Raw genomic sequence first — 26,766 nt, forward strand, 5'->3', positions numbered from 1 at the left:
GGAGGAGGCCAGCATGGTTGCCATAGCGGCGGTTGCCACGGCGACCAGGGGGTGGCGGCTGCTGCTAGTGCTGAGCGCGCTGGGGCTCGCGGCCGCTCGAGCCCCGCAGCGCCCCAACATCCTGCTGCTGCTCATGGACGACGTGAGTGCGGGGTGGCCTGCGGGGGTTGGCCGGCGAGGCCCGGGACTTGGCAGGGCCTCACGGAAATCCTGTTCGCCAACCCCATCATAGCTGGACCCGCGGCCCCGCCTCTTGAGGACCCTGGCAAGGGTCTGGCAGGAGCGCGCCTGCGGACGCGTGCAGGCTGTCTGCTGAGCCCTGGGCGTCTCAGTCGCCTGTGTCCCTTATCTGAGAATCTGGGTGTCGCTGGAGTGAGATGGAGACACAGTGGGATTGTACACCCCACGGGAGACCTGTCGGTGTCCTCCTGGTGGTGCCCTGAGCGTCCAGGGCAGGGGCCGTCCTGGGCACCCACCAGCCTCAACAGGACCTCCAGGCACATCCTGTGCTCGTCCACGGTGACCCCAGCTGCACATGGGTGCTGGGCAGTCTCTGCCCGTCAGAACTGAGAGGTGCTGTGTATATAAAATAAACTCAGATTGTAGAGGCTGACTAGGAGAAAGGATGTAGAGTTAGCACATGTGATAATTTACTAAATTAACGGTTCTCTATTACAGTTAATAACCTTAGCTGTGTCTGAAAAGACAAGACCCATCCATCATCCCTCCACCTGGAAATCCCCGCGGCGCTGGCCACGCCTCCTCCAGGCGTACACCTTAGAGTGCGTCTGGCTCCTCAGGGCGCCTGTCCTGGTGGCTGTCAGCAGGCTTTCCTTAGTAACAATCTTGCAGTCTGGAAATTCTCCTCACTCCAATATTCAGTCCTTCCAGAGTTTATGTCCCTCCCAGGGCTAGTCCGTGTGGGTGTCTTTTGGACGTGGGGGCTCAGTCTTTCCACTGTCTGTGCCTCTCTGCTTTCCACAATGACGGTGTAAGAAGGAAGTTATGTGCCCTCCTGGGAGTCCATGTGTGCATGTGTGTGTGTGTGCGCGCGCGTGTGTGTGCGTGTGTGTGTGTGTACTGGGGATTGAACCTAGAAGCGTTGTACCTCTAAGCTTTACCCCCAGGCCCCCTTTTTTGCAGTACCCAGGATTGAACCCAAGAGCTTTCTACCTCTGAGCTACAGCCCCAGCCCTATTTTTAACTCTTTATTTTAAAACAGGGTTTCACTAAGCAGCTGAGGTTCTAAGTTGCTGAGGCTAACCTTGAACCTTCGGTCTCCTGTCTTAGCCTCCCAAGTATTGAGATCATAAGGCCTGCACCACCATGCCTGACTCGGTGACTTTTTAAACCAGATGTGCTGGTGCACACTTGTCCGCACAGCATGTGGGGGGCTGAGACAGGAAGATGATAGGTTTCAGGCCAGTGTGCGGCAGCCTAGTGAAACTGTTTTAAAATAAAAAGGCCTGGCAGGTGTAGCTTAGAAGTAGAATGTGCCTGGTTTCCATCACGAGTACCACAAAAAATACTAATAATTTTTAGACTGAAGACTTACTGAAATGATAGATTTTAACTGTATTGGGGTGAATAATATAGAGTTACCTTCTTCCCACCTATCATCTTTGCTACTGGGGCTACCTACCAAAACTATCAAAGTACACGTGGGCTCAGGTGCTTCTGTGGAGCACTACTTTGGAACATGGCAGTTTGGGGTAGGGGTGCAGCCGGCACTGGACTGCTTCCACCTGAGGGAGGTGAACTACGAACTGCCCACACCTGCCTGCCCAGATGCCCTGGGCCAGGATAGGACACCAAGATTGCCAGCCAGGAGGCCTCCGCCGTGCCAGGGCTCCTCCAATAGCTTCTCCCCGTGGCTTTGGGGGCCCTTCCTTCCTTCCTTTCTTTACATTTTGTGGTACTGAGGATTGGACCCAGTGGCCTACCTCCAATGTACACCCCCAGCCCTATTTTATTTTTTATTTGGGAACAGGGCCTCACTGTTGCTGAGAACCTTGCTAAGTTGCTGGGGCTGGCTTTGAACCTTCAATCCTCCTATCTCAGCCTCCCCAGTACTAAGATTACAAGAGCTGCCACCATGCCCGGCTTGGGGCTTGGGGAACTCTTTGGCAATTGAAACTCAAAGAGCTCTAGAAAATCTCAGTTCTGGTCCTGGTCTGTGAAAGTTATTAGGACTTTTTTGATGCAAATGACGGGAAATAACTAAGGACTTTTTGATGCGAATGTCAGAAAACACATTCTAAGTAGTTTCAACAAAGTGGACTTCCCCTGCTCCCTGCCAGGACAGGCCAGGCCGCCTGGCTTCCGGCAGGTGGAGCCGGTCTCCCTCCCCCAGAGCTCTGCTGTCTGGAAGCTGCCCCAGCGGGCCCCGTGACAGCCGGGACCACGCCAGGCTCACCCACCCTGGCAGTCAGCTGAGCTGTCAGTCTTGGTCTTAGCCCTGAGCCCAGCCCCTGCAGCTGGTAGGAGGCAGGATGTCCCTAGGCACGCCCTGGGAGCAGGTGCAAGGCCCAGTCTCCCCTCCCTCCCACACACTCTCTCCTCCCCTGGAGCAGCCGGCTCTACCAGGTGGTGACCGTTACTCATGGTGTGTGGCTCTGCACACGGCAGGGCGGCCTGCTGACCTCTCCACCCCAGGCCCAGCACCATGGAGGACACGTTTGTCTCTGAGTTGCTCTAAGGACCGACACCCATCATGGACTGGCTACCCAGTCGTCTAGGGCAGGGAGGTGGCAGGCCCGCCCTTGCATCTGAGAGGGTGCTGTTCCAGAAAAGGAGCCCAAGCCAGTGGCCGCTCCCTGCTGGGCCCACTCCTCTGCTGGGCAGTGGCCTCTGAAAGGGCCCGTGCCCGCCTGCCCGGGCTGGGGCAGGACCCAGGCTGTCTCATGCAGCAGCTCACCACTTCATCCATCCAGAGGGGCAGTGGCCCTTCCTCAGTGCACCACAGAGTGCCGGACACACCGGGGGGCTCGGGATGAGCTTGGGAAACCTGGAGGCCCGTCCCCATCCTCCAGGCTGGGACCGCAGTGTGGGGGGCGTGTGCCTGAGGTAGCGGCAGAGGCCTGGGGTCAAGGCCTGGGGCCGAGGTTAGGGGTCCAGGCAGGGAGTAACCAGTGATAAGAGCCCCCTCCCGCTCAGCCCAGACTCTTCTGCCTCTGAGGCAGAAAGCGCTGTGCGAGGCAGAAAATGCCTTTTGTATTATTTTTTATTATTGTATCTCCCTTTTTATTATTTTTTAAATTTTGTGTGCATATGGAACTGGGGTTGAACCCAGAGCATTCTACCTCTGAGCTACACCCCAGCCCTATTTTTTGTTCTTTATTTTGAAACAGGGTCTCACTAAGTTGTAGAGGGCTTTAGTAAGTAGCTGAGGCTGGCCGCGAACCTTGGTCCTCCAGTCTCAGCCTCCCAAGTACTGGGATTACAAGCGTGCACCACCATGCTCAGCTGTCTCCATTCTTTATTTGCAAAGTGGAATGAAGACCAGCCAGTGTCAGAGGCCAGCCAGTGTCACAGGACGGGTGCTCCAACCCCAAACAGCAGTTAGTTGACACAGCCCCTCCAGGCACCTTGGAATAGAGAAGCACAGGAGTGCCCGTCTTTGCAATGATCCCATGGCAGCCGGGGAGAAGTGCGCTGCGGTATGGAAAGTCTTGAAGCCCCCGCCTGGGAAGGCGGGCCCAGGCAGGCGAGCCGCGGAGCCTGCCTCCTGTGGGGCACACACAGTGACTTTTTTTTCTTTTGCAGTGCTAGGGATTGAACCCAGGGGCATTCTGCACCCCCAGCCCCAAACTACATCCCCAGCCCTGTATGTTATTCTTTGTTTTAAAGCACGGGCTCGCTAAGTCTCAGTGAGCAGTGAGCTTCTTAAGTAATAGCTGAGGCAGCCACCCAAGTACTGGGATTACAAGAGTCGCCACCATGCCCGGCTTCAGATTTTTAAGAGAGAGGAGGGTTCTTCATTCACAGCAGGCTTGGGCGGGGTTGCATAAATGCCCTTCCATTAGCCCCTGGTGACATCACATAGCTAAGAGCTAATAGCTGAGGCTATTAGTGAGGCCCTTTGCAACTCAGTAAGGCCCTGTTTCAAAATAAAGAATAAAACCTAGGTAGCCGGGTGTGGTGGCGCACGCTTGTAATCCCAGCATCCGGGAGGCTGAGACCTGAGGTTCGCGGTTCGCGGACAACCTCAGCTACTTAGTGAGGCCCTCTGCAACTCAGTGAGACCCGGTTTCAAAATAAAGAATAAAAACTAGGGCTGGGGGTATAGCTTGGAGGGAGAACACCCCTGAGTTCGAGCCTCAGTATCACACAAAAAAAATTTATATATATATATATAATATATATATATATATTATATATATATATGAATGACATGTCCTGGGGCTTCTGTCCTCAGAAAGGCCCACTGCAGGTGGCCTGCAGGTGTGGTCCTAGTACTCGGAAGACAGACAGGAGGCTCACAGCTTCAAGGACAACCTCAGCAACTTAGTGAGCCTCTCAGCAACCTAGCAAGACCCAGAGGAAAAGCAGGGGTCATCAGGAGGGAACGCCCTGGTGAGAGAGGAGAAGGGCTCAGGGGCCCCACCTCAGAGGCAGGCCATCGTCCAGGGCTGGCCCTACGCACAGACGGCCACCAAACCACCGCTGCCCGGGCCAGACCTGGCCGGCCAGCCACTCATGGGGCCCGCAGTGGCCAGCTCTCCCCAGATGTCACCGGGACCCGCTCCCCGTCCCTCCGCAGGGCTCCTGGCCGGCCCACCCCTGGCCAGCCCATGGGCACTTTCCTCACGCAGGCCCAAGGCTTCTCCGTGTGGACCGCTAAAGCCCAAGGAGAGAGCAGGGCGCTGCCGGGCCACCAGGAGCAGCGGCAGGAAGCCAGGGCGCCAGGGCTTCTGCTTTGACCCCTCTCCTGCGGTGCTGGGGAGGAGGCCCGGGGCCTCAGCCTGCCAGGCGGCACCGAGCTGCACCCAGCCTGCTCTTGGTTTATGGCCTCCTTATTGAAGTCTCTGTCCCCGGAGGAAGCTTAACCGCGTTAGCACGTTGGATTGCGCAGCCTCACCACAGGCCTGGACATTGCGTCACACACGGCCTTCTGCCTGGTCTGCTGTGTCTCTCTGCCCCTCTCCTGTGGACACCAGCGCCCTAATCCAGTGTGAGCTTGTGACTCCACAGACCCCATTACCAACTCCACTCACACACTCCCGGGGTGCCGCTGTGGCCCGAGCTCTTGGAATCGCACTGCTGTGGACAGTCACGGTCTTTGGGCGCAGGTTCCAGCTCTCGGGGCATGGGCTTAGGAATCTGGGTTATGTGGCAACTCTGGGTTGCGACTGGATTTTGAAATCTAAATTTGCATAACATGTTGACTAAGACGTGTGTCTAAGATGCCGGTCCCCTCTGGGTGTAGAGTGAAGGCCATGTGGACATCTGCAGCAGCCGGCAGAGCCCCCAGGCGTCTGCCCTGGACTGCTGGTGCTTGCCGGGAGCTTTGCTGGGGCTGAGGTGGAGGACACATCCCTGTGACAGAGGAGCCCGCTGCAGCTGGGTGTGGTGGTGCACTCCTGTGACCCCAGTGCTTGAGAGGCGGAGACAGGAGGAGCCCAAGTTCGAGGCCAGTGAGCTGTAAATGAAGTCCTGTTTGTTTCAAAATAAAATAGTGCTGAGCAGGGTGTGGTGGCGCACGCTTGTCATCCCAGCATTCAGGAGGCTGAGACAGGAGGATCGAGGTTCGCGGACAGCCTCAGCTACTTAGGCCCTCTGCAACTCAGTGAGACCCTGTTTCAAAATAAAGAATAAAAAATAGGGCTGGGGGTGTAGCTCGGAGGTAGAATGCCCCAAGGTTTCATCCTCAGTACTGAAAAAGAAAAATAGGGTTGGTGTGGTGGTGCATGCTTGTAATCCCTGCGCTTAGGAGGCTGAGACAGGAGGATCACACAGGTTCTAAGCCAGCCTCAGCTACTTAGTGAGGCTCTCAGCAACTTAGTGAGACCCTGTTTCCAAATAAAATATAAAATAGGTCTGGGAGTATAGCCTGGAGGTAGAAAGCCCCTGGGTTCCACCCCCAGTACCACCAAAAAAAAAATATATAGGGTTGGAGTGTAGCTTGGAGGGAGAATGCCCCTGGGTTCCAAACCCAGTACTGCAAGATAAATAAAAATAAATAAATAAATAAATAAATAAATAAATAAATAAATAAATAATAAGGCTGGGGGTGTAGTTCAGAGGTGGAATGTCCCTGGGTTCCATCCCCAATTGCCGGGGTCCAGCCTCGGCCAGTCCAGGGGTCTTGAAGGAGGCGTAGGGTTGGCGAAATTGAAGAATGAGAGACGCCGTGCTTAGTAGCAGGGGGAAGGCATCTCTGCCTGTGCCCTAGAATATACTTTATTTATACATGAATCTGACAAATTACAGCAAGCCACATCATACATATTTTGCTTTTCATTTAGTTTTTTTAAACCACATTACACATACGTTGTTTTTCATTTCGTTTTTCATTAACCTGAATTCCACGTAGCAGGCACACCTCGAAGCCACCTGTCTTTCCTGTTTTTTGTTTTTTGTATGCTTTTACACAGAAATATTTGGTATTAACTTTTGGCAAAACATGTCCTTAATACACCTGGATACAAACAACTTTTAGCAATACATGTTTTCAATATATCTAGGTACATTTTGTACTTTATTTGGAACAATTCAACCTTCCTCAATGAGCTCGTATCCCAATACCGTGATTGAAAAAACCACCCGAAATTATCCAGATTAACGTCATACAAGTCATTCTGGTTACCTAGCCACAAAGATCAATTTTATTCTAATTATTAACCTAACTAACAATGGAGCTCTGCAAAGCACGTTCAAACCTAAAGCTAAACGAAAGTACAGAAAACAAGGGGCTTCTCCATTAAAAGGAACACAAAGATTTTAAAAGATCCTTAAGGGGCACAAAACATTTTACTTTTATATTTTATATTTTAAAATACTAAATGTACAATTTATTTTCTTAAATTCTTATGATCTTTAATAAAAAAACACCAGAAAGGGGGGAAGGTTCTGCCTAGCCGATTTCTCCATCACACATAATAAACTTTAATTAAACTTATCCTTAACTACTAAATGCTAAACTTACTATTTCTACTTCTAAAATTAGCTGCTAATTTTATCTCTTATTTTTGACTACTAGGTATTCTATAATTTATTTTGACCCAACCACCAAATTTATACTAAACTTATTCTATTTCTTTTTTTTTTTTTTCTTTTTTGGTGGTACTGGGGTTCCTGGAAGCCCTTCTACATCCGGGCTACACTCCCAGGCCTATTTTATATTTATATTTAGAAACAGGGTCTCCTAAGCCAGCGCGCGCAGCTGGCTTCGAACCTGTGCAATCCTCCTGTCTCCGCCTCCCAAGCGCGGGGATTGCAAGCGTGCGCCACCACGCCCGGCAACTTATTCTATTTCTTTAACATACAATGCCTACATCTAATTTCCTATGATACCTATTAAATTGTTTACCAAGAGAACTCTTTTGTCTTTAGTGAGCAGGCACCAAGAAGGTCCCCGCCTGCCCAGCCCTCTGAAGGAACGGCAGAGTCCTGACATCAAGCCATTTTCCAGTAACATTAACTCTGTGTTTTCCAATGATCATCGCTCCTTACAGCAAAGTGGAGGATGGGTGGAGGTGGAAAAGTATTCTGATTAGTGCTAGCCCCTTGAGGGGGATACCACAGTCGACCCCCTAACTTCTAAGCAGTCATATGGAGGGTCCTGCACAGTAGGTGTAATTTGCCTAAAGTTAACCTTTCCTTTCATTACTAAAGCCTTAATGAGTCGGGTGTCGTAAGCAGAGGAGCAGAGAGCTCTTTTTATGTAGCTTTTTAAACCTTCTCTCCTAGTCATATTCTTCTTAGTGCTGTTCCCAGCACAGATCTCAGGACATCTTCCAATCATATTCACATCAATTTTCAGATTATTATAAAACATCAATCCTCAATCAAAGCAATATTCAAATTTCATTAATATTATCATTATTATAACTAAAATCAAGAGGGATAATGGCTTCAGTTTTTTGTTTGTTTGGTGGTGGTACTGAGGTTCCTGGAAGCCCTTCTACCCCCGGGCTACACTCCCAGACCTATTTTTACATTTTTATTTGGAAACAGGGTCTCCTAAGCCAGCGCGCGCGGCTGGCTTCGAACCTGCGCGATCCTCCTGTCTCTGCCTCCCAAGCGCGGGATTACAAGCGTGCGCCACCACGCCCGGCTAATGGCTTCAGTTTTGCCAGAGTCTTCCAGCCCTGCAGAATTCTCTTCCCAGCTGCAACCTGTCATATAGCAGGGATGGCGCCGCCTCCGCCACCCAATACAGCAAAATAATTAATTAATTAATTAATTAATTAATTAAATAGGGCTGGGTGTAGCTCAGAGGTAGATCACCCTGAATCCATCAATCCCCAGTATTACACACAAAAAAGCGTCTTTAGAGGCTTCATTCCACACTTCACACTCTTCCCTGCAGATGGGCTGGGGCGACCTGGGGGTGTATGGAGAACCCTCCAGAGAGACCCCAAATTTGGACCGGATGGCGGCAGAAGGGATGCTTTTCACGAACTTCTATTCCGCCAACCCTCTGTGCTCACCATGTAAGTCCACTGGCTCCTGGCCAGGGGCGGGGTCCCAGCAGGGCCCCACACCCTCTGGCCCTTCCAGCCCTCAGCGGCTGCCTGGGCTTGGGGCTTGCCAGGACCTGTGAGGTCGATGTCCGGCCCTGGAGGCTGCTGCCGGGAGACGGGCCAGAGAGCTTCTCAGGCCCCTCCCGTCCCTGGACGCAGGGCCTGGTGGGAGCAAGGTGGCCTGCCCGCGGAGACAGTCCTGCTGGAGACGGCTCCCCAGCGCTGACTGGGAGGAGCACCAGGAGGGTCCGGGCCAGCGCCGAGGACGGCCTGGCCGGGACAGAGCTGAGCCTCCAGTGACGCGCTGAGGGGTTGTCCAATTCAGGGGTGATAGCTGGGGCGGGGGCCTGTGGCGCAGCCCTGGGTCCTGCCAGCCTTCTCAGCGTCTCTGTTTATCACCTTGCAGCCAGGGCAGCCCTGCTCACCGGACGGCTACCCATCCGCAATGGCTTCTACACCACCAACGCGCACGCCAGGAATGGTACGTCCCCCCCCAGGGACTCGGGGCTGGCCCAGGCAGCGGGGCGGACTCCCGGGACACGCCACCCATGCACTGCTGCTCCCCCAGCATACACGCCGCAGGAGGTGGTGGGTGGCATCCCCGACTCAGAGCGCCTCCTGCCTGAGCTCCTGCGGGAGGCCGGCTATGCCAGCAAGATCGTCGGCAAGTGGTGAGTCCCGGCCACTGCTGGCCATTCCAAAGGCAGACAGCTTCCTGGTGGGAAGCGGGGATCTGGGCTCTAAGGCCACTTAGACTTCTAGCATGTGCTTTTAAAGCTGCCCATGAGTGGGGCTGGTGGTAAAAATGCTTGTAATCCCGGCACTTGGGAGGCTTAGACAGGAGGATCGCAGGTTCGAGGACAGCCTCAGCAACCAGTTAGACTCATCAACCTTACGAGACCCTGTTTCCAAATAAAAGTAAACCAGGTCTGGGGTGTCCGTGGAGGTAGAAGTTCCTGGGCTCAATCAGAAGCTGGGCATGGCCCTCCAGGGCTGTTCTGTGATGTGGCTGGTAGGATCTCGGGGCGGGCAGAGCCATCCCACAGCATTCAAGCCCCAGGAACATCCTCCATGCCAGCGCGTTCTCCGTCACTGAGGAGCGACATTCTTGCGCAGGCAGGTGCCACCACGAGGGGGCGCTCTCCTGCCAGCAGGGCACAGCCTGGTGCAGAGCTCTGCTCAGCTAGGAAGAGGAGGAGCTGAGGAGCGGGCAGGCGGGGCTTTCCAGCCAGTGGGCAGCATGATAACAAAGGCGGTAAAGCTCTTGGGGATACTCAGGGGTGAAAGGCAAAGCCCTGGTCCCCAGCCTGAGGCAGCAGGTCCCTCCCTTCAGGGGGCCTTCCCGCTCCTATGCTCCCCGCGGGGACTGTTCGGGATGTTGACAGTCTGGTGATGCAGAACCTGCTGAGACCAGGGCCCCCACTGCCCTGAGTTCCTGAGCAGGGATGAGCACAGCCCGAGGTCCTGAGGGAGCCCCACCCCGCTGAGATCCAGACCTCAGAATCTACCAGACCACACCCTGGGGGGAGGAGGCACGGACCCTCCACAGAGCTGAGCAAGCTGCCAGAGCCCGCATGTGGGCAGGCAGGCCGGGACGCCAATCCCTGGGTGCCAAAGCACCCTCACCGACCCCCCCGCTGCTGGCCAGTGCCACTGCGGTGGCTGGGGCCAAGCGCACCGAGCAGAACCTCGGTGGGCTTCTCCTAAGCAGAGGCCTGTGGCTACTACACACAGACACTGAGGCCTCACGGTGGCTGCCTGACCTGCAGTGCTCAGAAAGGACGGCGTGGGCGCAGGCCCCAGAGCACACAAGACCCAGAGGACACTGCTCAGGCCACCCAGGTCCTGTGGACCCACCATGACACAATGTGCCTGCGCTGAGGCAGAGGAGACAGGGCTGGCTCCCCAGGGCCACGATGTGCCGGCAGCTGTCTCAGGCTGGCGGAGACTGTAGGTCCAGCCCAGTTCATGCCAGTCTCCTCCCCACAAGTGGGGAAACTGAGGCCCATGGCTGTGCTCATCCAGATCACCACTGGCCAGGCCTGGCCTCTCCACCCCAGGCTTCCCTCCTGCCTACAACTCCACCCTCGGAAGACCCCGGCTGCCTGGGCCAAGGGCGGTGCACCCAGAGGGGTCTCTTCTGCTGGGTCCTGCTGTGCCAGACACAGGCGCACAGGGCCTGCTTCTATCCACCCCTCCCGGGGCGGGAGTGGACGTCAGACCTCCCATTACTGCTGGGGGGAGTGCAAGAGATTAGATGCCCCACAGAGGGGTCAGGGTAGGAATGTGGGGGAGTGAGGGGCAGGGCCCAGAGGGGTTCCCCACAACTCCATAATGACCAGCGGGCTCTTCCGCCTTCAAGCGGTTTCTTCCCCTCAGGTCTGTGCTGAGGGTACCCGCTGAGGTCCCCCTTTGCGTCTACTGGGGTGCCCACCGAGGTCCTCCCCTGGCGTCTGTGCTGGGGTGCCCGCTGAGGTCTGTGATGGGGTGCCCGCTGAGGTCCTCCCCTTGCGTCTGTGCTGGGGTGCCCACCGAGGTCCTCCCCTCGCATCTGTGCCAGGGGGTGCCCACCAAGGTCCTCCCCTCGCGTCTGTGCTGGGGTGCCCGCCGAGGTCTTCCCCTGGCATCTGTGTTGGGGTGCCCGCCGAGGTCCTCCCCTCACGTCTGTGCTGGGGTGCCCGCCAAGGTCTTCCCCTGGCATCTGTGCTGGGGTGCCCTCCATGGTCCCCCCCCCAGCGTCTGTGCTGGGGTGCCCGCCGAGGTCCTCCCCTCACGTCTGTGCTGGGGTGCCTGCTGTTGACCATTGATGGCAGCAGTGCACTGCTGCTGCCCAGAACTCAGAGCACCCCGCAGGGTCCCTGAAGCGCCTTGGTTGCTATTTCTAGGCATCTGGGCCACAGGCCACAGTTCCACCCCCTGAAGCACGGATTTGATGAGTGGTTTGGCTCCCCCAACTGCCACTTTGGACCTTACGACAACAAGGACAAGCCCAACATCCCCGTGTACAGGGACTGGGAGATGGTCGGCAGGTAACAGCCCTCCCCGCTGCCCCTTCCTGCTAACAGGTACCCTGCACTCCTGCCCGGGCAGGCGTGGCCCCTGAATACCTGCGGCAGCACCGCACCTGTGCCCGGGAGCGCTGCCTCCCAGGATGTTCTCCCCAGCCTCCTGAGACCCATGCCTGGGCCGTGCTAGGGCGGTTCATCTGAGGCCCCCAACGAGGGGTGCTCATGTGGGTTTTCCCTTACCTTGGGGGCCTGGGACCTGTGCGGCCCATGATTCAAGTTGGCCCATCAGCTGCAGATTAGGTGTTCAGCATAGCAGAGGAGATCGTGAACCTCCCAGAAATGACCCACTGCCACCCCGGAGAGGAGCCCGTCGGGGCCTGGGCGAGGGCCCCCAGGTGCAGGCCCGGGCCAGGGCCTTGTCCTTCTTGAATGCCATCTGCCTAACTCCTGTTTCCTTCCTACTTTCTTTCTTTTCTTTTGGTATAAGTTGGTAGCACATACGTGGACCAAAGAGCTGAGCCCACCCTTGGCCGTTTTAAAATGATGGCTTGCAGTCAGCAGCTTGAAACTACACTACTTTGGACTGTAAGCTGATTTGATAAATCCCCATTTACCATTAAATAATCAAATAAAATGACAGCTTTATCGAAATACAGTCCTGGGGCCATGCACCTCACCCCACAGCATGCGGGTCACTGGGTCTAGGATGGTCAGCGTGTGAGCACCACAGCCAGTCTAGGACACTTTCACCCAGGAAGCCCTCGCCCTCGCCCGTGTCTCCCCACCCCGGCCCGGGGTAACCACGTGTCAGCGCACCTTCTCAGCTCTGCCCTGTCTCTGTCCCGTGTCCCGTCCCCACGGCAGCTCATCACAGCCCTGGGCATACAGCCAGGGTCAATGCCCACGAGTGGGGCAGGCCTCCAGTCCATCTCTTCCACAAATGAACGTTTCCATCTTGTCTTAAACCAGACCCAAGCTTTGGGGGCATCAAGAAGAGGGTAAATTCTGGTTTCTCTCTGGATCTGTATCATTTTCAGATTTTATGAAGAATTTCCGATTAATCTGGAGACTGGGGAAGCCAACCTCACCCAGATCTACCTGCAGGTGAGGCGCAGCCCTGGGCCGGGCAGGGCACGGGGCTCGGGCAGCAGTGGACTCGGGTCTCTCCCAGGAAGCCCTGGGCCGGGCAGGGCACGGGGCTCGGGCAGCAGTGGACTCGGGTCTCTCCCAGGAAGCCCTGGGCCGGGCAGGGCACGGGGCTCGGGCAGCAGTGGACTCGGGTCTCTCCCAGGAAGCCCTGGGCCGGGCAGGGCACGGGGCTTGGGGCAGCAATGGACTCAGGTCTCTCCCAGGAAGCCCTGGACTTCATCCAGAAGCAGCAGGCCAGGCAACAGCCGTTCTTCCTCTACTGGGCCATCGACGCCACGCACGCACCTGTTTACGCCTCAAGACCTTTCTTGGGTACCAGCCAGCGAGGGCGGTGAGTCCATGAGAAGCGTAGACCTCACGGGGCCTCAGCCGTGCTGGGCACCTCAGGGATGGACACCTGGGGGTGTGTGAGAGCCCAAAGCAGCCATGGCCAGGGTGCATGGAGGGGCCGTGCGCGGTGCAGGCTCTGTCCCTCACACACTCTTCCGTGAGTTGGCCGGCCGGTCTGTGGGCCGTCTCTGTAGTTAGGACCCATGTGCCTGGAGCCCTTGCTGCTCCCTGCAGGTACGGGGACGCCGTTCGGGAGATTGACGACAGTATCGGGAAAATACTGCACCTCCTGCAGGGCCTGGGCATCGGGAAGAACACCTTCGTCTTCTTCACCTCCGACAATGGTGCCGCCCTCATTTCCACTCCCAGACAAGGTGGGCGGGCGTGGCCCGGGCAGCGCCTTCACGGGGACACAGGGCCAGGGCTGGCCGCCTGGAAATGGGAACGCCTTTACACCAGGGCCCTCAGGCACCCGCCTTCCTGCCCTCTGGGGGGCCAGGCTCTCCCTTGCTGCCCAGAGAAAGCAGGGCTCGTCTCCCCCAGCAGAGGCTCAAGGCCCAGGGTGGAGTTGCCCGGCTCTCCTTGAGCCCCGCCCACATGGCCACATGGAGGAGGCGGGGTCCTAGAGGAGCGGAACCTGCAACGCTGCCTCCCCGGGGGATGTGAAGTCAGGGGCCGGAGGTGCGGCGCTTCGCACAGCTGTGCTATGGCGGCAGGGGCAGCGCTCGTCCCTGGGACAGACCCCGCCTGGCCCCAGGGACCTGGAAGTGCTTCCGGGGCCAGGGCTGCGGCTCTGGGGTACCTGCTTCAAAACCCACCCAGTCCTGTGGCCAGTGCCCCGCCGTGTCAACTGTGTCCAGCCCCATCGCAGACACGCCCGCACCTCAGAGTGGCTGGTCAGACCCTCGAAGCCTCCTGACCTGGTGCTTGGGACACAGGCTGGCCCTGTGACTCCCAGCCTAGGTGGGGCCAGTGCCTCCTGGGAGCAGGTCTGCCTGCCACTATGTGGCCCTGACCCCTGCCAGGCCTGACGGGACCCTCTCCCCAGGCGGCAGCAACGGCCCCTTTCTGTGTGGGAAGCAGACCACATTCGAAGGCGGGATGAGGGAGCCGGCGATCGCATGGTGGCCCGGGCACATCCCTGCAGGCGTAGTAAGTCAGCCGGGCTGCATGGACCCGTCTCCTGCGGGCCCCAGAGTGCTGGTATCAGGGCAGGGAGGAGTCCTCTGTAGTCCTGTCCAAGTGGCAGTCCTGGCTAGTCAGGTGTCCCCATGTGCTGGTGACATCGGCTCTCAAGGCAGGCTCCTTCAGCCTGGGGTCATAAAACCAGCTTGGCCAGAGTCCCCCAGGCCGTGCTGGGGCCACACCTAGGAAACAGCACAGCAGCAACCCAACCTGTGCCCTGATATCTGCCAGTGGACGCAGACCAGGAGCGGAGCCTCTGACAGTCATAGCACGCATCCTGCTGCCTGGCCCTGGCCAGCTGTGGGCTGCCTGTGCTCCGGCCTTTCATCTTCAGAGAGGAAGCATCCACCCCGCTGGCTGGCTTCACCCTCCCCCACCCTGCTGGCTGGCTCCTCCCCCCACACCCATGACATTGAGACCATGTGTCGGGGCTCCAGGGGTTGGGTGCTGTGTCCTCGGGCTGTCCTGCCACCAATGCCCACCCTCCCCTCCTCCCACACAGTAGGCCCCAGGGAGTGAGTCACTGGCCAGGCCTCCGCCACAAGCCAGCCTAGGACGCCCCCAGAGTCCCCAGCAGCAAGTGGGGCTTGGGTGGCCAGACTCTGCCCAGGTGCCTCGTCTCTGGACCCGCTGGGCCTGCTCCTCTGGAGCCTCCACCCAGGACCAACAGGGGACTCCTGGGTCACTGCAGGCCCCAGGCCCAGATGGAGGCCCACCATGGTTAGCTAGAAAGTTGGCCACAGGCCTGCTGGCCAGCCCACCCGCTCCCTCCAAAGGTCAGGGGGGGCCGAGGCAGTGACCACAGTGCTGTGTAGAGAAGCGTGGCCAACAGGGCATGTCTGGGTGCTCAGCCCAGCCACACCTGTCTGTCCCCCCTGTGGGAGGGGGGCCTGGGCTCCAGCTCGGTGACTCTGCCTGTCTACCTCACACCTGTGCTGTGCTGCCAGTAGAGGTCCTGCCGGTTGTAGCTGGCCGCTCCCGGGAGGAGCCGGGGCCGCACGCTTTCCAGCTAGCCTGTCTCTGCTCTGGCGCATGGGGCAGCGAGGTGAGCTGCCCTGGTGCTCAGAGCCCTCCCGTCCTGTGGGTGCCTGCAGACGCGGGCGTCTGTTCCACGGCCCTCCCTCCCAGCCACCCCAGGAGGCGCCAGCCGAGAAGAGCCCAGAGTTCAGTATTTGGACTCAGACCCCTTGAAGGAGAAAGTGTGGGCATGGCCGCCGCCCCCAGATGTCTCCCTCGGGACACAAGATGGGATTGAATTAGGCGGGGAATCTGCCAGTGCGCTGTGCCAAGTGAACGGGTTTTATTTAAACACCGACGCCTGTCCACCCTGCTCCTGACGCACAGCTGCACCACGGCTGCTCTTGCAGGCATAGTGAGGCTGAGCATGAAGCCTGAGGCTTGGCCAGCGGCTCCCCATCCTCCAGTGGCACCCCATCCTTGCTGCAGGCCACACAGGCCTCCTGTGTCGCCTCAGCATGGCACTCCAGCGTTCCCACTTACGCTGACAAGCCACACACCCACTCCTAAGGAGCCCAGCACCTGCCCTTGACCTTCCAGATGTGAAGGTCTCTCCCTCCTACTTTCCTCCTCCCCTCTTTTTTTCCTGTCCTTAAAACCAGAGACACCAGCCGGGCGTGGTAGGCACACTTGTAATCCCAGCATTCAGGAGGCTGAGACAGAAGGATCGCAGTTCTTGGACAGCCTCAGCTACTTAGTGAGGCCCTCTGCAATCAGTGAGACCCTGTTTCAAAAACATATAAATAAAAAATAGGACTGGGAGTGTAGCTTGGAGGTAGAATGCCCCTGGGTTCCATCCCTAGTACAAAAAAAAAAACAAAAAACAAAAACAGAGACATCAAAGGAGGGCGGGAAGGGGTTGAGGGAGGCTGTCCACCCGAAGGCTCCTGCTTTCCCACGCGGGCTTCAGAAGGCTCTGGCCACATGTGGGCTGGCCACTCCTCAGCCTGGGCAGGGTGGACCCCAAACAGTGGCAGCTGCAGAGGGGGGCCCTTTTTTCCTGAGAAGCTCTTGTGAGGAGCACCATGCCACAGGGACCTTGTTGCCTGGTTAGAGCCGGGTCCCATCTGGCTCAGCCCACCGAGGGCCAGGTGAGGTGCAAGAAGGCAGTGCCGTCTGAACTGGACGTTGCTGGGGCCGGGCTGGTGGCAGTAGGTGATGCCTGCCCAGCTGCCCCGTGGAGATGCCAGCCCAGGCACTGGCTGCTCCTGCCCGTACCCCCTCTCCTGCCACCGGCCTACCTGAGCCCAAGCTGAGTCACGGACCAGATATGAGCTCAGCAACCCTGAGGTTGGGCAGCAGAGACAAGCTCGCTGCCCGCCCTCAGTATGGCCAGCGGGCAGGCAGGGCCCATAGAGGGCAGAGTGTCGGGGAGCGTGCCCTCAGGCAGTGGTCAGTGTGTTGCCTACAGGGCTGGCCTGTCCAGCGCCCTGAGGGGCCAGGAGGCCAGCTCCAGCTGGTTCCTTGCACACACGTGTAGCTTGGCCCCCACCCCACTGCACCTCCCCGTCTAAACGCTCCTGGGGCCTCTCCCCTGCGCACCCCTCTCCTGCTTTCAAGGCTCACAGCAGCCGTGGGGTGCCCGTGCTGACCCTTTGTCCTGGGATAGCTGAGCCTAGAGAGGTTAGGGTGTCTAATTCTGGCCACAACACAGATCACATGTGGAAAGGAGCCGAAGAGCGACGCGCCCCGCTCTAAGCCAGACGTTGAGTTAGGCTCCACGACCGCTCAGCCCTGCCCGTGGGGTGTGGTGGGTGGCAGGTGTTCTGGCCACCAGCTGGGCAGGGCAGAGGCCCCGAGCGGCCATTCACCACGGTGTCCATTGCAGGTGAGCCACCAGCTGGGCAGCATCATGGACCTCTTCACCACCAGCCTGTCCCTCGCAGGCCTGAAGCCACCCAGCGACAGGGTGGTCGATGGCCTTGACCTCCTCCCCGCCATCCTGCAGGGCCAGCTGATAGCCAGGTCGGTGCTCCATGGACGTGCCCCAGCCAGCCAGCCTATGGTCAGTGGGTCGGTGCATGTGCAGGGGCAGAGGGAGACCAGCAGGAGGGCAGGCAGAGGCCTGGCTCGCAGGAAGCCCCTCGAAGGTGGGGGAGGCCCTGCCTGCCTGTCACCATGCCGTTGGCCCCTCTCCTCTCTGGTCTGCCTCAGGCGGGAGTGGGAGACGTTGTGCAGCCTCCCCACCCCCGCCGGCCACCCTGCGTCAGCCTCTGTGCTGGGCCGTGCCAAGTCCCTCCCCTTCCTGCTGAGTCCACCACCATTATACGCCAACTGTTTCCTGGGCGGCTCTGAAAGTTTGTGAGTTTGGAATGCTGACTACCCGAACAGCGCAGAACTCACGGCAGGCTCTGGTTTGGGGGAGCCCTACAAGGGGGCCTCCCACCCAAATTGCTTATTTCTTGCCTTTTATTTATTTGTGTGTGTGTGGGGGGTACTGGGGTTCCTGGAAACCCTTCTACCTCCAGGCTACACTCACAGACCTATTTTTTATACTTTTTTTTATTTGGAAACAGGGTCTCTTAAGCCAGTGAGGCTGGCTTTGAACCTGCGTGGTGATCCTCCTGTCTCTGCCTCCCAAGCGGGAGGGTTACAAGTGTGCGCCACCACGCCCGGCATTTCTTATCTTTTAGAAAGTGGCCCAAGAGCTGGTTCACGTTAAGGAAAAGTGCTGGAAGCTCCACCAGCTTCTGCACCTGTGGCCACAGGCTCCCTGCGGCCCACTGGTAGTAGGGCAGGCCTCTGCTGCAGGCCCAGGGCCACCCTCAACCCTGGGCCACCCACAGCCCCCAGGGAGGAGCGCCCACCCCAGGGCCACCTGCCCCTCGAGCCATCCTCAGCCCCAAGGCAGCTGCAGCCTCGGGGCTCTCCTCTGCTTGTGCTAAGAATGGAGCCCAGGGCCTCACGCCAGCCGGCCTCTGCCTCTGAGCTGCACGCACCCCACCACCCCCGGCGCCGTCTCTGTGGACGCCAGCTAGACCCAGCTCAGAGCACTAGCAGCCAGCGGCCATGCTGGGCCAGGTCATGACCCCCTTCCCACTCCCACCCACAGGCCGATATTCTATTACCGTGGCAACACACTGATGGCGGCCACCCTCGGTCAGTACAAGGCCCACTTCTGGACATGGACCAATTCCTGGGAAGAGTTTAGACAGGTACGGGGCCCAGAGTGTGGGGCAGGAGGCACCCTCAGGAGACCCCAGGGAGCCATGGTCTTCGTCCACCTCTGTACACCATGGGGAGCAGGACGGGTGTGTGGTGAGGGGCCTGTGGCCTGCCATCCTGGCTGGGCCTGTGCACTGTCTGACCAGGACAGGTGCCTGGGGCTGGGTAGTGAGGTGCCTGTTTCTGCCCTGGGCGGGTCTGCAGGACGTCTAGAAAATGCTAGGGACTCCTGCCCCTCAGACAGCCTCAGGACAGGCGAGGCCCAGCCCTCCCACCCTCTCCCAGCCTGGAGGCCAGTGCAGGTGGCTAGTAGCTGGCCATCAGTGTCCATGCTGGGCTCAGCCCCAGAGCTGAGGCCAAGGTGCAGTAGGCAGGCAGATGCTCTGGGCTCCTGCTGTGCCCCTGCCCTGGGGAGGCTGCCCCAGCTGGCTGGTCCTACCTGCCAGCCCCTCAGGCCCATTGAGGCCTTTAGATACAAGGAAACCCTGCTAATTCGCCTTAATTAGGAAGAAGTGCTAGAACACACACGGAGCCAATTGGGATACAAATTGCACACTCCTGGCTGGGGATCTGCTGGGAGGCGCTGGAGGTTCACTCGAGCTGCTAGTGGGCTGAGACAGGGCACTTGTGCTTACTCGAGGAGTGCCTGGCATGGCTGCCCTGCCCGCCCAGCCCCAGTGCCTGTCTCACCTCGGGGTCTCACCTCTAAGAGCCGGCAGGGCCTCGCTCTGCTCCTCTGATGCCCGGGCCTGGACCAAGGGGTGGCGTAGGAGTGGCCTGGAGGGATGGGAGGCTGGCGGCGAGCAGGGCCTGGGGGGCGCCCATCTTTCAGCAGGACCCTGTGCTCTCCCCGGGCCCTCTTGGCTCCCTGTTATTGGCTTCTCAAGAGTCTGGGTGGTTCCCACACCTCGGGCCATGTAGCTCCCTCCCGGACCCCTGCCCTGCAGCAGAGACCAGGAGGCTGATCTGTCCCTTTGGGCCCAGAGAGGCCCAGCCCTGACTCTGTCAGGCTGGCATGCAGAGGGGAGGGGGCTCCTATCAGCCTGGTGGGTGTTTGTGAGTTGGTCACCGACCGGAGGGCCTCCAAGAGCGTGAGCAGCAGCCTGCAGGGCTGAGGGCTCGCCGCACCGCTGGGGGCTCGGGCTTCTCCTGCCTTCTCAGAGCTTCTGCGAGGCCTGGTCAGCTTGGATTTGCACGACTCCTGTCTGCTGCAGTACAAAGCTCGTAAGATTCTCATCGCCAGTGTGGCCGTGTTGGCAGAGCTCCTCCCCGGGCGTCCCCAGGCCAGGGCCTCACCCTGGGCACTCAGGGCCAGCGTGGAGAGCGGTTGTTGCTGGAGTGGGGGAGGTGTGGGAGGGTCATGCTAGCACACAACAGCCACACAGCAAGGTCACCCAGGCCTGGGGACGGGGTCGCCAGGGGAGGGGCTCTGGGCAGTGGGTCACCTGCCAAAATGACAGGACAGGTAAGAAGCAGAAGCCAGACCAGCCCCGGTTCACCTGCATGGCCTCCAGACTTTTGGCCTGGTTCTCCGTGTCACTAGTTCTACAGGTCTGCCGCCGTCGTGAGCGCTCAGGTGCCCGGCCCACACGCTCTCGTTTGGCCCTTGGGGATCAGAGAAGCCAGGTCATGAGGAGCCTCAGACGGTGACAGGGCTGCGTCCCCTGGGCTGCCACGGCCTTGCGTCAAGCACGCCCAGGGCCAGGGAGCCTGGAGTTTGCCCCTCCGCCCCCTCCAGGGACCACACAGGGCCAGCTCTGTGCGGAAGCCACATGGCCGCCCTGCTGGGGATTACACGGGACCACGCCAGCCTGGATTTCCAGAGTTGAGGGGACCGCACGAGTGTCTACCCCAAGGCCGTGCTGTGTAGTTTCCTGAGCAAGGGTCCAGCTGGGCCATTACAGCTCCCAGTCCCATGGACCCTGCTTCCCCTCCACTGGGCCACAGCTCTCTGGGCACGGTTCCAGCCAGGCCCCTCTGGCCCCTTGAGATGTGACTGCCAGCCCCCACTGCACCCCCTGCCAGCAGGATCCACGGCTGTGCCCCTGGCCCTGGGGGAGGGGGCTCCTCAGCTCGAGGCTCGTCCTGTCTTCGTGGGCTCTGTGGACAGCATGGATGACCACAGTCCCACACTGGGTGGCTGTGCCGGGGCCTGGGATGGCTCTGCAGGCCCGTAGGGTGATGCAGAAGGTCAGGTCCTCCCTGCACTCCAGGCAGCATGTACAGAGCTGGGCACTGAGCACGCTGCTCCGGGGAGGAGGAGCGGCCACTTGCAGCTGGCACCCAGGGCGAGCGGCCCCCAGACCACAGCAGCAGGAGGGAGAAGTCCTGAGCCAATTAGCAGGCTCCTGCCTAAATAGCTTGTCTGAATTGCATCCAGAGTAGAACCTGAGTTCTGGCTAGACATGGTGCTTCTCCACTGCCGCTGCCGGTCTCCCGCTGAGCGGCCACACCTGTCCTCCAACCAGCAGGGGCCAGGCGCTCCCCACACTCCATCCACTTCAGTACCAGGGGCTGTCTTCCCAGCCATGGACAGGGGAGTCCACAGCCCAGAGCAGACAAAGGGAACACCAGGGCTTCCCACCTCCCCCACGGGTAGCTTCCATCCCGGCCCCACACAGGGCGTGTTGGACCTTCACTCCACACCGCCCCGGCTGCCAGTCCAGGGTGAACAATGCTTCACACTGTCCCCGTCAGTAGGATCACGGGCACCACGCTCCTCCAGAGGCTCCTCCTTCCAATCAGGAGCCCCGGGACAGCCAGCAAGAGCCAGGCCAGGCCATCGCATGCAGGCTCGCACACAGGCCCCCGGGCTGCCTGGGATGGGAGCCCCAGTGGCCAGAGCCACCCGGGGAGGTAGGCGCAGGGCGGTGCTGTGGGCAACACCAGGCTCGCCTCCCTTCTGTCTTCCCTCCGCTTCCCTGGACGTAGTGGTCACCGTATTTGAGGTCCACGCCTGCCTGTGAGCTGGCCGGCGGCCTTGAGCCCACCCCAGCGCCCCAGCTCACTGTCTCACACACTGTCGCTCGGCTTTCAGGCCCACGGTCCTTCCTCCTCACCTGTCCAGTGACTTCATCCCGACTTTAATCTACCAGCAAGCCAGGCTGTTCTCCTCCGCAGGGTACAGAGAGGGGTGTGAACGGTGCTGCTAGCCAGTTAAGGTGGCGCCCACCTGGAATCCCAGTCCTTGGGAGGCTGACACAGGAGGAATGCAGGTTCGAGGACAATCTCAGCAAGTAGTGAGATTCTCATCAACCTAGTGAGACCCTGCTTCAAAATACAAATATATTAAGGCTGGAGGTATAAATAAAATAACTTTGAGGTAGAATGCCCCTAGGTTCAATCCACATTACTTAAAAAAGCGCTGGTCGCTCCCCCTTGGTACTAAGGAAGTCAGGGTGTGAGGTTGGGCCAAGCACAGTCTCAGACTGGGGAGACGGAGGCAGGAGGATGGCGAGTTCAAGGCCACCCTGAGCAACTTAGCAAGATCCTGTCTCAAAATAAGAAATAAATGGGCCAGGGGTATAGCAGAGGCGGTGTACCCCTGCGTTCAATCCCTAGTGCCGCAAACAAGACACAAGATTGGCTACAACAGAGTCCTTCTCTGCTCAAGGTGAAGCCGTCGAGCGGCTTCGGGCCTGGAGTGCCAACAGGGCGGCCACGGCTTGCCCTGCCCCTCGGGTTCAGGTCTCCTGGAGCGTTCTGGAATGTCCTGCAATAAGCCACCTGCAGGGGCAGCGGGGGCAGGCCAGCAGGGCTGCTAAGGTGCGCCCTCCCCTCCCCCTCGCAGGGCATTGACTTCTGCCCCGGCCAGAACGTCTCAGGGGTCACGACCCACACCCAGGAGGAACACACAAAGCTGCCCCTGATCTTCCACCTGGGACGAGACCCCGGGGAGAGGTACCCGCTCAGGTGAGTCAGGAGCCGGTGGGCTGCGGCAAGACCCAGCGCCACGCACAGAGGGCATCCTCTGCCCGGGAGAGGGACCGCTCCGTGGGGGCACCAGAGCGCAGCCCCACCACCCAGGCCCAGCGCGGTTCCTGGAGACCTCCGCCCCTGGGTTGGCCGCCTTGCCCTGCGGCCTCGCGTCCCCTCCGCGACCCAGCACACTGACCCACGCTGGGCCGGTGGGAGTGGGGCTGAGGACAGGTGGGGCCCCAGCCCAGCTCCTGAGGGTGAAGAAGAGAAACATGAAAGAAATCAAAAGGCAAAATGCCTGCAGGGAATGCAGACTGCAGATGCGGCTCCCCTCCGCTTTCAGTTTTAATGTTTGCAGCGCGTGATGGTGGCTTTGAAGTGAAGAACGCACAGGTTGCATTTGCAAGCACGCTACTGCGTGCCGTGGAGGCCCCACGCCGGGGCCCAGCCTCTGACCATGCCACCCAGGTCCCTGTCACAAGCGGTCACCCTGGCAGAAGTGGGGCTGAGAGGGGCGCCCCTCACAGCCTGCCTGCCAGGTTCAGCCGCCCGTGGGGCCCCCACGCTGCCCCTGTGGCCACCACCCTTGCCGGCCCGCCCCCGTGACCAGCTCCAGCTCCCAGCCCGGTCCCCCCAGCCCCCGCCTCCTGGAATGTCGGGGGCCTCCCTCCCGCCTGCCAGGAGCTGTAGCTGCGGTGACCCTGGCCTTTCTCATCGCCAGCTTTGCCAGTGCCGAGTACCAGGAGGCCCTTGGCAGGATCACCCCGCTTGTCCAGCAGCACCAGGAGGCCCTGGTCCCCGGGCAGCCCCAGCTCAACGTGTGCAACCGGGCGGTCATGGTGAGTGGCTCCCACACGCCGGCCACCTGGCGCCTAGCCAGACAAGAGGGTGGTGTGTGCTGCCGCCGTCCTGTGTCCCCAAGCACAGCCGTCTAGGCTCGCGGCTCCGAGCCAGCATCTCATGAGAGGGCCTGGAGTGCACGGGACTCCTGCTGGGTCTCTGGGGCCGAGTAGCCGCCATTCCTGAGGTGACATGGCTGTCCCTGGAACCTGTGCCCTCCTATCCTTCCCGCAGACACTTGTGGTCGTGGAGATGGGGTTCCTCGGGTGCAGGGTGAGCCATCAACTGCAGACACCTGCTGACACCTAGCCAGGGCGGCCACAGCCCCAGGCAGTCCGCTGTCCTCCTCCGTGAGCACCCAGGTGCCCAGCACCTTCCCAGGGCCCACCAGAGCACAAGAGGACTCCCATGGGGCTGTCGCCAAGACAGGGTGGGCTAGGAGGAGGTCCCCAGGAGAGGCGGCAGGCGGCCCTCCGCTCAGGCCATGAGGGCCCTGGTATTGGTGCAGAATGGAATTTCAGGGTGGTCACGGTGAGACACAGGTTGATCTTCTCAAGAGAAAGCGGGGCGGACACAGGCTCAGAGCAAGGGCGTGGCCGGCGGGCACCGTTCCTGCCCAGCGCAGAGCGGTCAGACGCGGGCAGTCTCCAGCAGAGGGCCGGGCCGTTTCCGTTCTTTACACTGGTCACTTGGCATGTTGATGGTCACACGCTGTCTTCCTTGTGCTTGTTGGAAACCTCTGCTATATCCCTCTGCTGTGGGGGGGTCATCTGCTCCATGAATTTAAACACTGCCTCTGTGTACGTTTGAGGATTTTATTGGGAGTGTAGCACATAAAGAATTCAGACCCTAAAAATGGAAATCACAGCCGGGCGTGGGGGCGCACACTTGTAATCCCAGCATTCAAGAGGCTGAGACAGGAGGATCGCAGTTCGCAGACAGCCTCAGCTACTTAGCAAGGCCCTCCGCAACTCAGTGAGACCCTGCTTCAAAAAGAAAAAGGCTGAAAAATAGGACTGGGGGAATAGCTCAGAGGTAGAATGTCCCTGGGTTCCATCCCCAGTACTGCCAAAAAAAAAACAAAACAAAAGTAAATCACAGAAGAAACACTATTTGTTGGGCAGAAGCACTCTCAGACCTGTTTTCTTTTGCTGCAGGTCAGGAGAGAGAGATTACTTATGAAACTTCAGATAAGGTCTGACAATTGATTTCACAGTATTGTTTGTGATCAGAGTACATAAAAGTAGCCAGGCACGGTGAAGCACAACGTACTGTAATCACTTTGGAGGCTGAGGCAGGAGGATCGAGGTTCGCGGCCTGCCTCAGCTACCTGTGAGGCCACTTGTGAGGCCCTCTGCAACTCAGCGAGACCCTCCCTGTTTCCAAATAAAGAATGAAAAGATAGGCTGAAAGAACAAATAATAGGCTGGAGATATTTCTCAGAGGTTGATCCCCTGGGTTTAATCCCGTGTCACAAAAATAAACAGTTGAGATGCAGTCCAGAGGTGGAGCCCGGCCTGATCCCAGGCCCACAAAAGAAAAGGATGTGCCTGAGTTGAGTTTCAGCTGAATGAGCGCGGGTGCCCTCGCTTTCCCCGCACGGCTCCTCTTCCCTCTCCCGTGTCCTGGTCTGGCTCAGGTGGCTTCCTCTTCCTGGTGTGGGGTTCCACGGCCACAGAGCCCAGGCAGGGGATGGAGCGATGGCGGCTGTGCACTGGGGCCACCCCGATGTGCACCTGGCATGGCCCCTTGTGTCTCCTTCCTGCCAGGGACCCTGAGGCCCTGACAGCCTGCAGAGCAGCCTCATGCTGCTCCCAAGGGGAGGAGGCCCTGCAGCCTTGCCAGGCCAGGCAGACACTGCTAGGAGCCATTCCAGGTTAGAGAGCACCGCTGTGGAAGCCTGCCAGGCACCCCTCGGTTCCCTGCCTGCAGGACACCTCAGCTCCCTAGCCGCTCGCCCACCCGCCCTCGAGGCACTGCCCTGGCCAGATGACCCAGCCCTGAGGTGGAAGCAGCTCTCTGGGCAGCGGGGAGGGAACAGGGTGGGGTGAGGGCAGCAGAGCATGAGGGACCGCAGGGCCGGGGCTCAGTGGCCACCCTGCTGAGGGGCCACTGGGGGCAGCGCTGGCCAGAGCATCCTTGGCCGTCCAGGGCTGGTGAGTAGTGCGGGAACTGCCCACAGTGGGTCAGAAGGTTCTCGGGCGCTTCTTTCAAAGGGACACCGTGAGCTGGTATCCTGGCTCATCAGAGGTGGTGGCGTCCCTGTCTCAGAACCACAGAGGTTTCTGGGGCCCCGAAGCCTGGGAGTCCCGCTCTATCCAGTCTGCAGGCTCTGGGGTACAGCCGTCCGCAGGGGTCAGCTTCCTGATGGTTGGGAGGCTGCACAGCAGGGTGCTGCTGCCCTCTCCTGGGCACCGGGGAGCTGCTGCGGCCAGACACGCCTGTACCACCCTTAGGCGTGGAAGAGTGGTGCCGGTGTCCACAGCCGCCCCCAGGCCAGTGCTGCCTCTGGGAGGCTGCAGGGGTCACTGGCGGCTTTGCCCTCTGCCGTTTCTCCACTGCCCCCAAATGACGGGCAATATCGGTCCCCAGACGGTCTGTCCCCGCACCTCGACAGGGCTCAGACTTGCAGCCTCTCAACACACAGAAACCTGGGAGAAGCCCCCTCACCCACCCTCCACCCCCACCAGATCCCACATCACACCCACCTGCGGGGTGGTGACAGGCGCCGAGTGCCCGGGCCGACCCTCCGGCTCAGTGACGGGGCCCACCAGACTCCTCAGCCTCCACCGAGAAAGTGGAGAGGCCGGAGCCGCCCTGCCTGCCAGGAAGCCCGCTCACACCAGCCAGTCAGCTGGGTGTCCACACCAGCTCCCCGGGGTGGCTCCTCCTGGCCCTGGCTCTGGCTGCGTTCTGGGGAGGACCCTGCCCTTCCTAACACCTCGGCCCGTGGCGGCCCTCCACCCTGGAGATCTGTCTTCCTTGCCACATGCTGGCTGCGGCCTCGCCCCACCAGCCCTCTTCAGAGCAAGGCTGCACCAGTAAGGCGCCATCTCCAAGCTTCCTGATGCCCGGCCAGGCCTCGGCTTCTGCCTGCGGCCGGGGTGCAGCGGGAGGTGACCTCCACAATGCAGCCCACAATGTGGGGGGCTGGGGGGCTGAAGCTGGCTCGCTGCAGCCAAGACCAGAAGGGCCTCGAATAATTCCTTGTTTTCTTGAATTTTTATTTCCTAGAACTGGGCACCCCCAGGCTGTGAAAAGTTAGGGAAGTGTCTGCCACCTCCAGAGTCTGTGCCCGAGAAGTGCTCCTGGCGCCATTAGTCTTGGACCAAGCCAGCCTTGCCTTTCAGCTACTGTGAAGGCAGCCAGCTGGCCTTGCCAGGGTCTGGGGATGCGGCCGCTGCCCCTCACTTTTTCTGTGAGTGAACCCTGGCAACCATGCAGGGGGGCGAACATGCCGGCCCCAG

General features: G+C 59.4%; 1 protein-coding gene across 1 annotated transcript; it reads left to right on the plus strand.

The window, feature by feature from the left end:
* Positions 1–13: 13 nt before the first annotated feature.
* On the plus strand, positions 14–26,620 carry GALNS (galactosamine (N-acetyl)-6-sulfatase; the record flags this gene model as incomplete). The annotated part of the gene is made up of 14 exons (XM_080704044.1): positions 14–142; positions 8,534–8,657; positions 9,094–9,168; positions 9,256–9,358; positions 11,573–11,716; positions 12,733–12,799; positions 13,048–13,175; positions 13,409–13,548; positions 14,223–14,326; positions 17,205–17,341; positions 18,429–18,531; positions 22,332–22,453; positions 23,181–23,298; positions 26,534–26,620. The coding sequence occupies 14 exons, from the start codon at positions 14–16 to the stop codon at positions 26,618–26,620; spliced, it is 1,581 nt and encodes a 526-aa protein (XP_080560170.1).
* Between the last annotated feature and the right edge of the window lie 146 nt (positions 26,621–26,766).

Source organism: Muscardinus avellanarius, assembly GCF_963383645.1.
Source record: "Muscardinus avellanarius genome assembly, chromosome: 10".
NCBI classification, from domain to species: Eukaryota; Metazoa; Chordata; class Mammalia; order Rodentia; family Gliridae; genus Muscardinus; species Muscardinus avellanarius.